This window comes from Mustela nigripes, chromosome 9, assembly GCF_022355385.1.
Source record: "Mustela nigripes isolate SB6536 chromosome 9, MUSNIG.SB6536, whole genome shotgun sequence".
NCBI lineage: Eukaryota > Metazoa > Chordata > Mammalia > Carnivora > Mustelidae > Mustela > Mustela nigripes.
The window spans coordinates 4316752-4333354 of record NC_081565.1 but is presented as its reverse complement, the minus strand read 5'-3'; the positions used below and the strand labels follow the sequence as shown (position 1 = coordinate 4333354).

General features: G+C 49.5%; 1 protein-coding gene across 1 annotated transcript in view; it reads right to left on the bottom strand.

The window, feature by feature from the left end:
- Nucleotides 1–16603, bottom strand: part of MED27 (mediator complex subunit 27) — a 191785-nt gene that overhangs the window by 24759 nt on the left and 150423 nt on the right. Inside the window, exon 5 of the mRNA XM_059410484.1 lies at nucleotides 3833–3940. Within this exon, the coding sequence (XP_059266467.1) occupies nucleotides 3833–3940 (108 nt within the window). The remainder of the gene's footprint in view (nucleotides 1–3832; nucleotides 3941–16603) is intronic.

Here is a 16603-nt window from a genome sequence, read left to right as displayed (position 1 = left end):
ACATGTGTATAACTAAACGTAAGTTCACATACACCAGCATCAGTATTCAAAATAGAACACTAATAACGTCTGCATGGTTTTGTAAAGTGCTCTGAAAAGAAGAAGGGGCTAACCAAACTGGCTAGGACTCGATCCTGGGCAGAGCGGTCGTTCGGAGAGCTCCTCTGCCAAACGCGGTCAGTGTGCCTTTGCAACAGCAAGCGCCCTGGCCCTCTCAATCTTGCTATTCCCCGTGTTAGGGTCCCTGCTGACCACTTGGGCCAATGTGTGCAGCTGTGAAATGCAGCAAGAGGCCTCCTGTATCACATTTGTGATATGAGTCAGAGCCGAATTCAGGTTCCCAGACACATACTCATTTTCTTTCTGAGGAACACAGAACCCACGCTAATCTCTCATTAAGAAGACGCACACCGTGTGCGCACGCGTGCGTCTCTCTTTCATTTTCCGCACTACGACTCCACTCCCGGCTGCTTCTTTTGGTTCTCGTCTCTGATGTTCAGTTCTCCACCCTTCCACTCCGGCTAAAGCACTGGCACATCCCAAGCAGGCTTCTCCACTGTCCCCTCCCACACAGCCCCCCGCTTCCCCAGCACTCCAGGCACTGCACCATCTCCCTGGGACAGCATCACGGCACCATCTCCCTGGGACAGCATCACGGGACAGGGTCTTGGCCTTGAGGTGCTCCCAGCAGATGGAGCTCTGAGGCCTGGCAGGTGTGCCTGCAGGTAAGTCCCTGTGCATTCGAGGTCTCAGCTGCCCTCTCTGGAGAACAAGACTAATTTAAGCAGAACCTAGGACTCAATGACCACTGTGGGCAAAGTTTGCTTAGCATGACGCCCACGAGGACAACATACAGAGTACTTGGTGTTTCTATTAATTGCAAGAGAAACATGTCAACAAATAACATGATGTACTGATTCTAGTCCTAGAAAAAGACTGTTCAAAATTCCATGATGTATTTACGAGGCGGCTCCGGAGTCTGGGCTCATGTAAGAGACCCCGGGAAATGGGGACAGGATGAGAAAGGGGACAGCAGTAAGCCCGGGTGGAGGGAAGAGTGGGTGTGTGAGGTAGGTGAGAGCACAGAGCATCCCAGGCTGTGGGCCCTGAGGGCACTGAGGGCACTGAGAGTGAGGGAGAGAGCTGTGGGAGCCACAAACAGCACAAAAGGCTGGACAGTGAGACCAAACGTGCACAGAGAATGATGGCAGCCGAGGTCAGTAAGGAAGGCAGGGGTCAGATCACCTGGCATTTCTATGTGTTGCTGAAGAGTCTGGATTTTATTCTAGAAGTTAGGGTTTTCAGAAGCGTGTTCCGTAAAACGCCAGTGTCACAATATACTGAGATGAAAGGAAGAAACAATGAATTTGGGGTTAAAATAAGTTAGGAAAATACCCCATACTATATGCGCCTCTTGGGAGATTCATAGGACCCTAAGCAAACTGAAGTTTCCAAGAATTTCTTTAGTAAAGAAACCTACTGAACATTCTTGAACCCCAAGTTTCACAGACATTTTGACCATGGACTGCTTTGTGTCTAAGACCTATTAATATTCTACTTTCCTGCCTGCCTTGGGCAACAGGGGATGGTGCGAGCAAGAAATCATATGCTTGGATGTGTATTTTGGGAAGACTGCTCTGGAAGCCCGGTAAAGGACAGACCGTGGGAGGGAAGACTGGAGACAAGGCATGAGGTGGCCAGTGCACTTGCTCCATTGAGAAATAAGAACTGGAAGAAGGGGAGACGGACAGGAGGAGCCCGATTTGGGGGAGATTTAAGCAGGGGAAAACCAGAACCCACTGATGGACTAGATTTGGGGGAGAGGAAGGATGGCTTGAGTGATGAGGTGGTGGTGATGAGGTGAGGTGCGCCTGGGGAGGAGAGGTCCTGCCTAGACACAGGTCGGGAGTGGTCCCTGCGGGCTGACACAGGAAACCACGGTATGGGGCGGGGGTGGGGGGATGGTCGGAAGCGCCTGAGGGGAAGCATACATACGTGACGATTTTCTAAATCCCTTGTTCTAAGCGCACAATAAAAATGGTATTTGTGATTTACTGAGTGGTGCTAGGCGGCAGCGTGGTGATTGGTGGCAGCGTGCTGAGTGCTTTGCTTTACAGGGCTTAGTGAGGACACTTCCGGTGTGGAGGAACATACAGCGTGAAAGAGATCGGCCAAGTAGGTAAACCCTCACTCCTTGGACTCGAACTTCAGAGAACGCTTCCTCCGTCCCCCGAGTCCGCACCTCTCCTCGTGGCTTCCTGTGTTTCGAGCCCTCTCTCCCCAGTTTGCTTCCAAGTCCCTGGAGGGCAAAGACCCTGACTCAAACCCGGTGTGACTAAGGAGTCGTGAAGCTGGGACAAAGGCAACAAGAACCACATCTCACCCTGGCTGGGACCAGGGTTGCGGGGGCTTCTGACCCGGGTGGCTTCTGCGCCTGCTCCCTAGTTGGGAACAGCTCGAGTGCTGCCGCCGGGGTTCACGCATCACACGCACAGACCGCGCCTGCCCCAGGGACGCGTCTACTCCACACACGTGCGCTGAAGACACTCCAGTGCTTTCCCGAAAGGAAAAGGGCACTGAGCGCGTTGTGTCCAACGGGGAGAGCTAGGAGGACTGGGCCGGGTCCCTGAGGTGAGAGTAGCTTCCCTTGTTGACAACACTTGTGTGGGCTGTGGAGACGCGGGGTCACTTGCTCCAAACACAAACCTCATCGCTTTGCGGGTCCCAGCTCTCAGCGCAGGCACTGTTACGGGCTAAGCGACACTGGTGACCTTTTTTTGAAGAGTGTTCTACCTTCATTGCAGTGTGGCACTGGTACTAGCACTGGTACTAGCACGCACCACCACAAACTTTAAGAATTGGAATGGGCGGGGTGCCTGGGTGGCTCAGTGGGTTAAAGCCTCTGCCTTCAGCTCGGGTCATGATCCCAGAATCCTGGGATCAAGTCCTGCATCGGGTTCTCTGCTCGGCAGGGAGCCTGCTTCTCTCTCTCTCTGCCTGCCTCTCTGCCTGCTTGTGATCTCTGTCTGTCAAATAAATAAATAAAATCTTTAAAAAGAATCGGAACAGGCTCGTGAAGAGAAGGGAAAGCGCAGGAGAGAGGGTCTGATGGAGGCTCAGCACCGGGAGCGGCCCGGGAGCAGCCGGCTGGGGGTCTCAGGCGGAGCCCTCGCCAGGCTCCGGACGCCAACACAGACGAAGGCTGTCAGCTCCCATTAGCACCCTCTGAAGCTCCCCGGAGAGCCATACGGCCAGTGTGCAGTCAAGAGAAATTAGGGGTTCACATGGGTGAATTTTCCACGAGACAAACCACCCAAGCAGCCGCAGTGTTCAGTGGGAACCTCGGGGGACAAGCCGCCTCCTCGGGGCTCTTTGTTAGTTCCATGGGAAGAGACCCTGAGCAAGTTGTAAGTCAAAGTAGCTCGAATTTTCCTCATCGTTCTAGGAAAAGCAAAATGCCGGAAATGCCAAACCCTGGGCTATTGATGTGCTGTGCTACCGGGGTGGGGGTGGGGGGAGAAAGAAAGAAAGAAATCCATTTCCTCAGAAGACACATTTAATGAGGCAACTGGGGTCTAAGGTGATAAATTAGAAATTCAACTAAGGGCATCAGGCTTAAAGGGAAAAGCAGAAGCTTGATGAAAAATGCAAGGGGAGAGAGAGAGAAATGTTTTTCTGTAAAATGTTCATCTTCATACTGAGAAACCATGCTTGTGGACCATTTCAGCTATGACTGCTGGTGTTTAATGTCATTCATTTGGGACTCGACTACGTCTGTTCTGGGACACAGAAAGAGAAAGGAAAACGAAACAAAAGATTCCAGAATGCTTACCTTGCCATCTTCGGTGTAGACATTCTCACTATATCCCCTTACTATTGTTCGATCAATGAACAGACTCCGCATGACGACGATCACTTTCAACACCTTTCCCAAGGTCACCTGTCAAAACACATGCATGCAAACATGAAAGCTTACACTCGAACATGCAAATGCATGAGCTTGGCAAGACTCGATGAAGAAGAAAGGCTCACCTCTCCCTCTCGTTGCTGACGGACGCAGGGGAGGGCCCTCGAGGGAGGGCCTCCTAGAGCCTTCGGGAACGAGCTCTGAACAACACGGCCCTCCTGCAGGCTAACTACACTGAGTGTACGTGAATTTTTGGCTTATAAATCTCAGGATAAGTTCCATATGTTTAATACCTGCTGGACAAAGTAAAATTTCTTTTTTTTTTTCTGTCTTAAGATGATCTTTTTCAAAGGCTACCCTAGGATTCTGGCATCCTAGGATTTGGTAAGCACATTTGTTTTCCTATGATTTCATGGCCCTACGTACACCCATGGAATACGCAGAAGAACAGAGCGGAGAGATTAAAGGCAGGCGCCAGATGCCCACCCGGCTGAACTATCTATCTATAATAGCCCAGAGTAAGTGCAGAAGCGATTCTAGTAACTTCTGAAGGTAAAAGGAAAGTAGCTGGATTTCATCTCTAAAAAGGAACATAATCCTGGAAATACATTAAGTGCTTTTACTCTCTCAGAACCTAAGCACGTATTATGGATAAAAAAACAAAACAAAACCCATACACCTAAAAAAGAGTGTAGTTTCATATAATGCCAGGGAAAAAGTAACCTGCTGTGCTTGCTGGAAAGGGCTCAGCACTAAGAATAGAAACAGCACCTTCCTTTCTCTTGGGGGCTCATGTAACTTTTCTGATGCTTTACTGTACTTCTTCTGTTCGTTCCCCAGATGAGACCCTGGAGGCAGAGTGGGAACAGGACCCAGGCAGGGCCCACGGTCCAGCTTGTCTGACGGGGCTCTCATATCACAGAATGGGCTGAAAAGGCCCCCCCCCCAAGCCTACTCCTCTGACCCAATATATATACTCTGCTGCTGCTGATGCCACCTTCAAGCACCCTCTCTTTACTTCCCTATTCTCTGCTGTCCGAATGTCCCCAGCAATAACCCTCCCCTTTCCTTGATGAGTCCTGGGTATCAGCAAATGTTCCTAGTATCTGGTTCCTTCAATAACTTCTAAGTGCTGAGAGGATCTCTCTGTTTTTGTGTGCCTAAAACGGTCCAGAATTATAAACAGCGTTAAGAAAAAGAGATGATACCCTTATTTACATTCAAGAGAATGTTCATAATAACATCTCCCTTCTGGATAGTACTTCCAAATACTGCTACACCATGTAACATTTAATGGGGCATCTCCTGAAGAACTAGAAATCACTAGATAAGGATGTCAGTAAACCACCAAGATAGGAGCCCCAACTCTCTCTAGTTCACATGGAGGCTGCACAGAGGAAGGGAGAGAGGGAGGAAAAGAATCAAGTTCACAGGTTTGTGATTCTAAGCACCAAAACTAAGGGCCTCTCACTGAGATGCAACACACCGTCTCCAACAGGGTCGCCATTTTCAACTGCCTATTTTAATACTCTTTGCCAATTAGCAGAGATAACTAAGCTATTATTTCTTTAAAAAACCAAAATCTTAGGGCGCCTGGGTGGCTCAGTGGGTAAAGCCTGTGCCCTCGGCTCAGGTCATGATCTCAGGGTTCTGGGATCGAGCCCCGTATTGGGCTCTCTGCTTAGCAGGGAGCCTGCTTCCCCCTCTCTCTCTGCCTGCTGCTCTGCCTACTTGTGATCTCTCTCTGTCAAAACAATAAAAATCTTAAAACAAAACAAAACAAAACAAAACAACCCAAGGTCTAGCTAACCAATACACTGCCTCTGTCATTTCTCAAGTATTTTAAGATGGAATTAAGAAAAAAAAAAAAAACCCAAAACACACTAAAGGTACAAGAAATTTTTGTATTTAATTCTTGTTTTTAGAAGTGAATTTTGGTATTTTAAAGCTAACGAATACTAAAAACTTAACTAATAAATAGGCTTGTAATAGAAAAACCTAAAATTAGAGTAAAAAGGAAGGAAATAATCATTCACAGTCTGCCCTTCTAAACCACTAACATTTCAAGGGGATTTCCTTTCCATGTTTTTACTATCAAAGATTTGTGGATTTCAGAGAAAAAGAGGTCAGACTTGGGGTCACCAGAGGCAGAGGGGAGGGCAGGAGGAACTGGAAAAAGGGGCCAAAAGGCCCAAATGTCCAGTTCCGAGATAAATATGTCCTGGGGGTGCGATGCGGAGATGTTGACCACTGCCAGCGCTGCTGGGGGGTGAGAGGCAAGCTGTGTACCGCGTAACTCCTACCAGGTCCCATTACAAGGACAGATTTTTCTTCCTTTTATCTCTTCTTTCTACCGAATCTGTATGAGACGACAGATGTTGGCGGAACCTACAGTGGGCATCATTTCATATCAAACCACTGTGTCCTATACCTTAAACTTAAATGAGGGGTAAGTCAATTACTTTGTAATAAAACTGGGAGAAAAAAGATTTTCTGAGTTCTGTGTCTGAATTTTTAACATGGTTAAAACTGAAACTATAGGGGCACCTGGGTGGCTCAGTAGGTAAAGCCTCTGCCTTCGGTTTAGGTCATGATCTCAGGATCCTGGGATAGAGCCCCACACTGGGTTCTCTGCTCCGCAGGGAGCTTGCTTCCCCCTCTCTCTGCCTGCCTCTCTGCCTACTTGAGATCTCTGTCTGTCAAATAAATAAATAAATAAGCAAATCTTAAAAAAAAAAAAACAAACCCTGAAACTATATATCTAATTTCAAATTTTTTATTTAAAGATACAATGTATGCATTGCTCTTTACTGCTGTGCAGTCTTCAAAAACGGCAGTCTGTGCTGCTGGTATTCTACTAACAGCGTCCATTTACAATTCTTTAACCATTCTCCTATTGCTGGACATGAGTTGCTTCCAAGTTTTCCCCAATATAAATATGCCTACAATGTGCGCTTTTGTTCACCATGCTTTTGCTGTGTTTGGGATTATTTCCTGGAGACAGCTTTGTACAATTATAATTACTAGGGCCAAAAGTACAAATATTTAAAGTCTTCTGATGCAATCTGCCAACATGAGCCGTAAGGGTTATTTATGCCAGCTACGAAGGTACAAACATACCTACCTCAGTCCTCTCTTGTCAATAACAGGTACTATGAAACCAAAAGAAAACAAAGTCAAAGCCATCCCTGCCTGGAAGGAGCAATTTAGCTAATTTCTTGAACCCATTTATTTATCTAAAAAATGTTAACAAAGATTTATTTATTCTAGAGAGAGACAGTGTGTGCGTGTGAGTTGGGGGAGCAGAGGGAGAGAATCCACAAGCAGACTCTCCACTGAGCGTGGAGCCCAGCATCCCTGAGATCATGACTCAAGCAGAAATCATGAGTCGGACGCTTAACTGACTGAGCCACCCAGGCGCCCCGAACCCATTTATTATGAAATACTCAAACACATATACAAAGTAAGCAAAGCAGAAGAAAACACCTCCACCGACCCCTGCCCCCAAACTGTCCACCAACCACAGCTCTCGGCAAATCCTGTTTCCTCCACCCCACCTACTTTTCCCTTCCTGTGTTACGTCAAAACAAGAAACAGCCATAGTATCATCATTTCATCTGTAAACATACCCTTCTGTGTCTCTGAAAGGACTCTCAAAACAAACAAACAAACAAACAAACAAAAAATGCAAGACTACCATACCATCCCACACCTCAATCAACAATTCTTTTTCAGTATTATCAAAACTGAAGTGGTCAGGGTTCAAATTTCTAATAGTTTCGTAAATGCCACTTTTAAAAAAGTCTGCTTATGCCAGGATCCAAATATAGCCCACACAATGTGATTGGCCGACAAGTCTCAAGAGGCTCTCCTAAACTAAAGGTTCCCCATCTCTACCCCCACGCCTTATTTTGTTTGTTGAAGAAACTGGGTCATTGTTTTCTACGGCATCTCCCGCAGTCTAGACTTCGCTGACGGCATCCCCATGGTTCCTCCTTACTGTGTACTTCCTGCAAATTGGTGTGAGAGGGGATTCAGGCTTGATTTCTTTTGGCATGGCGAGTTCACGGGAGGTGTTAGGGTCTACCAATGGAGGCCAAGCGAACGTGGGTGTCTCAGCACGTGACGCTGGCAGGGGCTGACCCTTTATTTTTTTTATTTATTTTTAAAAATATTTTATTTATTTATTTGACAGAGATCACAAGTAGGCAGAGAGGCAGGCAGAGAGAGAGAGAGGGAAGCTGGCTCCCCGCTGAGCAGAGAGCCCGGTGTGGGGCTTGATCCCAGGATCCTGAGATCAGACCTGAGCCGAAGGCAGCAGCTTAATCCACTGAGCCACCCAGGCGCCTGGGGCCGACCCTTTAATTCACCAGGGTCTCCAGCCAGCCACATACTGCTGTGATCGTTCTGTCTTTGTTTACTGGCTGGGACACTTTTATAAAGAAAAGCTTCCCCCATGTACTATTTGGCTACTCAGTGATCAAGTCTGTTACACAGGAAAAGCAGGATAAATGCTTCATTCTTTCCATTTACCAGTTTTCAAAACAAGGCATTGGTCCACTAGTTTCCTTCCAATGCAGACAGCTCAGTTTTCCACCCAGCATTATTACAAACTCATGGATATCAACATATCTGGCGTCTTCATACCTGATACAATCATTAGTCTTACGTTCTTACTGATGCTCACATTGCTCTGTGGCCCATGGGCGTCTCCTTGGTTGAGTCCCTCTGACACACTCTAGTCTCTGTGACGGCTCCCCTGCTATCTGGTACAGGCCAGTCCAGGTTGGTCCAGTACAATTCCTGCCTGAGGTCAGGAGTCAGCCATCTTCTCCACAGCCCTTGCTCTTTTCAATGGAAAATGGCATTTCAGGACCATGGCCAGGGCAAGAGGGGCAAAGAATGCTGACAGCTTAAAATTTTTGTTTTTCATTTTATGAGTATGAATTAGGTCTGTATTCTCCTTTCCACCTTCTCCCTCAGTGAGTGTTCCCATAGCTTGTGCCCCTACTAGCCTGCAGCAGTTGGTGGACAACTCCATTATCTCTCAAATCGGTAAAGCTCGATGAAGTTTGTCCATTCTTTCTTTTTTAAAAAGGATTTTATTTCTTTGACGCACAGAGAGCAAGCACAAGTAGGGAGAGCAGCAGGCAGAGGCAGAGGGAGAAGCAGGCTCCTCACTGAGCGGGAAGCCCTATGTGGGGCTCGATCCCAGGACCGTGGGATCATGACCCGAGCTAAAGGCAGATGCTTAATCTACTGAGCCACCCAGGTGCCGCAGGTTTGTCCATTCTTATTTTTTAGAAACCGAGAAAGGACCCTGGTGCTCATCTGGGTGCAATATGCGTAGGCTTATGGCTTTCTTAATTTTTAGCATGGCCGTAATGCAACTATGTACACAACTTTGAAGCCTGACAGCGAGAGGCTCCAGAATCAGATGCACTTGGGAGGTCTCAGGGAGGCTGGAGGGCCTGGCCGGCCATCTACCAGCTCTGAATGTGGGCTTCCTCTCACCCGGCAAAGGTCACGACAGCTCCACCACAGAGTGACTGTGAAGGTCAGCAAGACAATGCCCTGGGCGAGGGTGAGGAACAGGCCAGGCGAGAGTTAGGTTCCCGGCAGTAACTGCCGCTTCCTCCACCCAAGACAGAGTCTGGATTCCGTGCAAGTGAAACGATTGAAGCTAGTTAACAGCAAAGCTGGAACCAGTTCAGTGATCTTGCCACTGATGTAATTTACCCTTCTGCTGTGGGACCTGGGGCTGAGAGAAAGTTGCAGAGAGAAGGTGACAGTGGTGCTGGGCCCTGAGGTCTGAATAAAAATATGCCTTCTGACGAATGACTGCCGAGTGGAGTCTGCAAGCCCGAGAGTCGGGGCAGTTTAGGGGAAGACATGGATGAAGCTGTCTTGTGCGCTGATCTAGACATACCCTGCTGACACCCAAAAGAAGCCATTTAGTGTGTAGGTCAAGCACACTGGGCTTCAGTCCCACCTCTGTCACTGGGCCCTGTGACTGACGGCAAGTCAAACCACCTCTCAGGCCTGTTTATTCAGCTGTGAAATGCGGAGGGACCGGGAGGGAATCATCGAGGTGGTCTGCCTGAAGCGTGGCTGCGGGTGTGGCACAGGACAAAGCCAAGAGCGGCTGAACTCTGATTCTCTTGATCCTGCTGTGGTGGAAAGGGCCACAGGAGCCTTTTCAGCTCCCATCGAGATGGAGCTTAATGCACACTGATGTTCTTCCCAGCTCTCATGTCACTCTACAAGGATTCAGATTCTCACGAATCCAGACTACGCTAGCTTCGAATGAAACTGGCTGCACCAGGATGTAATGACCTCGGAGTTCTGGTACCTGACCCGGCAATGCATCGTAAACCGGCCAACGGACATCATCCCACAAAGCAGCCAGTGCCGGCCGTGGTCCTGGGCAAAACGCCCAGTGACAGGGGCTACAGGCTGATTCTTGGCAACTGCCTGGGATACCACAAATAAAGCTAATGCCACCTGGCAATGAAGCGGGCTTGCTGTTACCAAGGTAACACTTCTATTACCGAGCAGCGTGTTTCCGAAGAGCTCACTCACTACTCCTCCTGTGTCCCCAAGAGTGCTCAAATGTCAGGCTGGGAAGAGTCAGAGGAAGCCAGCGGGCCTCCAGGCCGGTCATCACCCTGACACGGAGATGCCCTCAACCGGGCCATCACTGCCTCACTGCCTGTGGGCTAGCTGTGCTCTGGGAAGCTGGGGCTGCATCGGTGGTCTTCTCTATCAGGTCTAACAGCCACCTGCTGAGCTGAATCCCAGTAAGAGAACTTCCTGTTCGTGATGGCATGGCAAGTCACAAGATAAGAAGGGAACGTGGGAGGAAAGTTGAGGATAATAGCAAAAATATTTAGTTGTGCTCTGCCACCAACTGTTGTAGAACACAGACTTAACAAATCTGGTACTTGAGATGTTACCTAGACTAGCAGACCACGTGAGCTTACAAGGTCAGAGGTGAGAGAAATGGCTCACTTAAAAAGTCTATCCCTTCGAGACTGGTGCGGGGAGAAAGGCACTTCGAAACTGAGCAGTATCTGTATCCAGGACACAGGGAGGTAGGCACGTCTGGCAGAGAGGGGAGGGGAGGGGAGCAAGAGGTCCTTTGCTGTGGAACCTGGTACCAGACACGGCATCCCTGACCAGGCAAAAAGCAAGTGTATGTGAGGTGAAGGGGGCAGCACGACATCCGTCATTCAGACAAAGGCTGGAGGGCCGAGCTCTGCTTCAGGGGAGGGGTACGTTAAAAAAGGAGGGGTAAAAGAACTCAAACATGTGGTCATCTACGAAGGTTATTTTCCAAGTATAAACAAGGTCAAGTGGAACATGTAGGTGTCCTTAATGGGTCTGCTGTATTTTAAATGACGTTCGTTCGTCCAAGCGTCCTTGGAAGGGCGGGGCATCGGGAGGGAGGGAGAGAGAGGCAGCTCCACGGAGGCTCGGGACAACTTTTCTTCAATACAGCGTATTAAGAGCCTTCATCTTCGTACTAATTCCACACAAAGAGAAGGATAAAGTGAACAGTTTCAGCAAGTGATTACGGACACCTGTGCCTGTGCTACGTGAGACCCTTAGGGAAGACGAGGATTCAGAGAATCATATAACCTTAGAGCTGGGAAGGACTTTAAAAATCATTTTTCCCAACTCTCCCACTTTTAAAGGGGCGAACTGAAGCCTACGGAGGTTAGGGGTCCAGTATGGCTCCTGCCTTGCCGGGGGAACAGGGCTGGCAGGTGCCTTGAGTTAACTGCAGGGCACGTAAGTACTAGACCAACGTCACGCTCACGGGGCATGAAAAGTTTTGGGAAGGGTGGTGCGCTCCATCACCGAGCCCGTCTGGCATCATCAGAAAATGCTCCATTTAGCCCCAGTCCAATTTAGCACACGTTCTGAAAGGTGGAGCTGGCTGTACAGACGAGTGGTCCACAAGCAGTATTTCATGGAACATTCGTGCAAGAGATGTTCTTAGATGCGGCCTAGAATAGAATGTCCAAAGCCCACGCAGGCTTCCCTGACCCCTGGGAGTCTTCCCCTGCACACCGCAGCCTCACTGACCTCTTGACTTAGGACGAGGATGGGGCATGCCCAGGAGGCCGGAGCTTCCCCTCTAAGAACCCTGGGAGGTAGCCAAGCCGGGTGTTTATCATTCTCAAGAGAAGGCAGCTGAGGTTTCAAAAGATTCGAGTCTAAGTTCCCTGTTTTCTGTGCAGGGCCAGAAGCGTGCTTCTCGCTGTTCCCTCTTCCCACGCCGAGCCCATGGCCCCCACAACTGCGTCTGCCTCACAAGCAGCGGCAACCAGAGTCCTGCTCCACCTCGTCCTCCGGCCACCCTGCCATCTTCTCTGGGACTCTGGCAAGTGGCATGAAACCTGGACTTGAGCTCACAAGACTCCTGGTTTCCCTCACAAATGGCTTTAAACTCACACTCTGGATCCCATCTATATGACCCTATTAAAGCACGTTTCATCTAATGTTAGCATTTAAAAAAAAATTTTTAGCATTTTTTAAACGTAACTTAGTGCTCCGACTTCTGCAGAGCTGGTAGGTATGTACAGTCCCAACACTCACGCTGGGCGAAGAGTTCTCCCAACGGCAGTCTTCCAGAAGCCACAGCAGTGAGGGGGACTGACAGTAGAGGTAGAGGGAAACGCGCTGTTGCTTCCTTCTAGGCAAACGCTCACACTGGATACAGCTACAAGGAAACAGACACAGACCCACCCCGAGGCTGACACTCCAGGAAGGCTGAGGTGCAGACCCGCTCTCTGTCAGCGGCCTGTGAGACGAGGCCGCCAGCACGGCAGAGAGCTGGCCGGTAACAGAATCGTAAAAGGGAAATGGGCGATGTCACTTGGAAGCCAAGGGGTCAAAGCAAGGGAGTGTCAGAGATAAGATGGATGTTCCTGCACGCTGAGGGCCACTCGTTTTGCTCAACGGGATGGACCTCTGATAAATGCAGCACAATGCGATATAAGGAAAAATGAAACCGGAAAGCAACCCCAACGTGTGGACTGGACTTGAGATACAGAGTCCTCACAGCCCCGAGACAGGAACTCTATTTTTCCTTTTGACAAAGGCCCAGGAAATAGGAGGCAGATAAGCCAACTTTAGATTCGGTCTACCAACAAGTCAGAAAATCAACTGCCAGCAAGGAAAGAAGGCACGGGAATTATGTTTATGAACTCTGGGACAAGTCATCTGGGCTGTTCAAAGCCCGTTCTCTCCCCTGTAAACCCAGGATCAGGTTGTTGTGAGAGGAAATGACACCAGACACATGCCGTACTGAGCAGAGGTCAAGCTGGGCTCCTCCCACTGGTCCCCTTGTCACTGGGGGAAAGCAGCACGGCGCAGGGGCAAGAGACGGGATTGGAGTCCAGAGACCCAAGTTCAAATTCTGCTCCTGCCACATACGGAGAGCAGCGTGGCCCTGGGAAAAGCAACCCCGGCGGAATTCTGGCTTTCTCATCTCTGAAACGGAATCTTTACGTGAACTGGACAGCTGGTGTGATCCGGTGCCAGGGTGGGGGGTGGTCCCTACTGGCCCTCGCTACATGGTAGCAAATGTTTTTAATAATTATTAAACACCTTGCCTAATAAGATGGGGTTTATTTTGCATTCAGTGGCGTATTCTGTTGAATGGACTCATTTGCGAAGAGGCGCCCCTGTTAACCATTTGGGCACCTGCCCCTCCCGAATCCCCCCATACCTCTCTTCTGAGGTCAAACCTAACCTGGCTGGAGGGGAACACTACAGAGGGTTGACTCATCTGCTGAGTCTGGCCAAAAGGTTTCCTGAGAAGGATGGCCTGAGAAATAACCTCCTATTTCATGTGCTGAACATAAATTTCCTTGTAATCTTCTTACCCCTGCTCCCTCCAGGTTCCCCTCAAAACAGTAACAAAAATCCACACACAAGGTAAAAAAACAAAAACAAAAACCGGAGTGGAAGGAGAAGGGCTGTCTGTCCTGATCTGGGTCTCCAACTACCTTGGGCTTCCCCTGCTGTTAGGAAAGATACCGCAAATCGTCAAAATAACACTTAGTGCACTCTAATTTATAAAATGTAACTTCAACTATGTAAGAACAGCTCTGCTGGGAAAGAGGAGAGTGCGGAACTGATGCACGGCCTGCATGAAAACAGGGTGTCCCAGTTCCGGGAAGATTTAAGGGACTGCAGTGGGGTTCAGGTTAGGTGACGAAAGGAGAAGCAGACTGTGTTCTCAAACTTACCGAAGATGGTCAGTTTCTCCTATCAGATCTGAAAGGATCTTCAAGGACAGGTGCACTTTCCTCGTCCCCGACACTGGCCATGCAGGTAAGGAACGTGCGATGGTCCTGCCTCACGGAGCCTACCTGTGCCAGGGAAGCTGCTGCCTCCTGTACTGGGGTGGGGGCGGGGGGTGGCAGAGGCGGGCCTGTCCAAGGGCCACCCTATATGGTGGCCTGGAACAGAAGGCTCTGCCCACTCTGGCTAGGCCAATCCACTGCCTCCTTCCAGAATTCGGTCTGCAGAGCATGAAGGGTGGGAAGAAGCCACAGCACCCATGAGGAGGAGGCCGTGGAGGAAGAGAGGGAAGGAATGAATGGGTGGGGAAGGAGAGCAGAAGGACAGACAGGTGCAGCCTGCAGCCCAGAGCGGCCTTTGGGCCACGAACGGCTTGCACTTTGCTTCCTCCTCTCCCTCCTGCTACCCGGTAGTGTTTACTCAATACGCAGGAGCACGCAGGCTGGGCAGCATGCACGCAGAGACGAGAAACACACACTCACGGGGCTGACGGCCGACAGATCCGTACACAAAGAAACATCATTTGCAAGAATTCTGAAGGAAAGGCAGAAAAGGGGATAGCTTAAAGAGAGGTTAGTGAGGTAATAGCTGTGTGTGCGAAAAGTGACGTTTAGATCAGATCATTCGGTTCACTCAAGTATTTATCCAACAGATGCCGCCACCAACTGTGTGTCAGGGTTAGAGAGTCTCACGTGTGGACATTCTTCGGGGGGTGGGTCTGGGCAGACCGCAAACAAACCTAAGACCATTTCACGCAGGGGCTGGGATGACAAGAAGGCTGGACCAGGGGTGTGGTTCAAGTTGGGCTGAAACCGAGCTAGTCCGTGTCCAGTGCTGGGGCACGGCAGCCCGGGCTGGGGGGACGCCTGTGTGAAGACCTGAGCAGGACAGCCAGGGTCCCAGGAGCAGAAGGGTCAGTGGGGCAGGTGACAAGGTGGCACGTGCTGACGTGGCTGGAGGCAGGCCAGGTTAGCCATCAGGTGCCTTGGAGGCTCTGGGAAGGAGTTGACTTCGGGAGAAACAGGAAGCCACCGCAGAGCTCTGGGCAGAGGAGTGACAAGTTTGCCGTGTGCTTTTACAAGACACGCCCCTGGCTGCTGCACGGAAGGAGCAAGAGAAGAAATGCAGGGGGACCCAGAGCAGGGGCGACGCTAGGAGAGACAGCACGAAGCTGATGGATCTAGGACACAAGTGACACAAACTGCAGAGACTGGACGTGAGGTGAAGGAAAGGGAGCTAGACGCTAAGGAAGCTTCCAGGTTTCTGGCGGGAGCACCAGGTCGACAGTTTTGCTACTTATTGAATTGAGATGAACAAGAGAGGAAAACCAGGCAGTGGGGAACATCACTTCCTTTTTGTCAAGCTGAAGGTACTTCTGAAATACCTGAAGGGAGATGTGTTAGACGGGCAGTCTGGAGATAAGGATTCACAGTTCAAGCTTACGAGTGAGGATAACAGTCGCTGGTTTTCAAGGCGCCTGCGTAAGTGCACAGGGGCTGAAAGCTCATCTCAACCCACAGCCCCGTGTGCGGGAGAGGCACGTCCGAGAACTGAAACAGGAAGGGTCCCTTCAATGAGGCACATTCCGGCCCAGGTGGAGGTGGTCCGGGGGCACATGTGCTTCTTGCCACAGGCATTCGAGTGGTACCGGCAGAGCTGTGTGTGGCACACGTGGCCCTGCTACATCCACTTCTGTTGATATGCTGTTAGGCAGCACTTGGCTTTTTAATATTTTGACTGTAGGATGTGTGCCAACTTGACCTTGGTGTAGAAAATTTTAATTCAAATCAATACAGGGACAAGGTCACTTTAAAATCCAATTAATATGAATGGGAAAATATGCCCCACGGTTCCGAGAGCAGAAAATGGAACAGTTGCAAGTTAGCAACAACAAAAGAGGCGTCCACACAAGGCCGGCCAGTCCTTCTGCGTTTGATAACACAGCTAGCTGTGTCCTTAAATACATTCAGGAGTCAGAAGACCGACAAACTTTTTTTTTTGGGGGGGGGATGGGCCTCTATTTAGGGTAGCTTAAATTTAAACTGTAGTTTGTTTGAAGAAAGTTGTAAAATGTACTGAAAACTGGACTCCTATAACCCGATTTTAAATAAATTAAGCCCTGGACTTCTCACCCAGAATCCCTGGAGACACCTAAGGCATTGCTACAGTCTGAATAGCAGCAGTTTGCATTTATATAGAATATGTCCACAAAACTGCTCACAACCGTAACCGTAACACGAGGGGAAACTGAGGCACTGGAATTTAGAAGTCTTATTCTCCCGCAAGCAATAGCCGACTGGGACGCCATGCCACGCTTCCTCCTCAGATGTATGCCTCTAAGTCTACACTTTGTTTCTTAGTAACGAGAAACACTTCTTT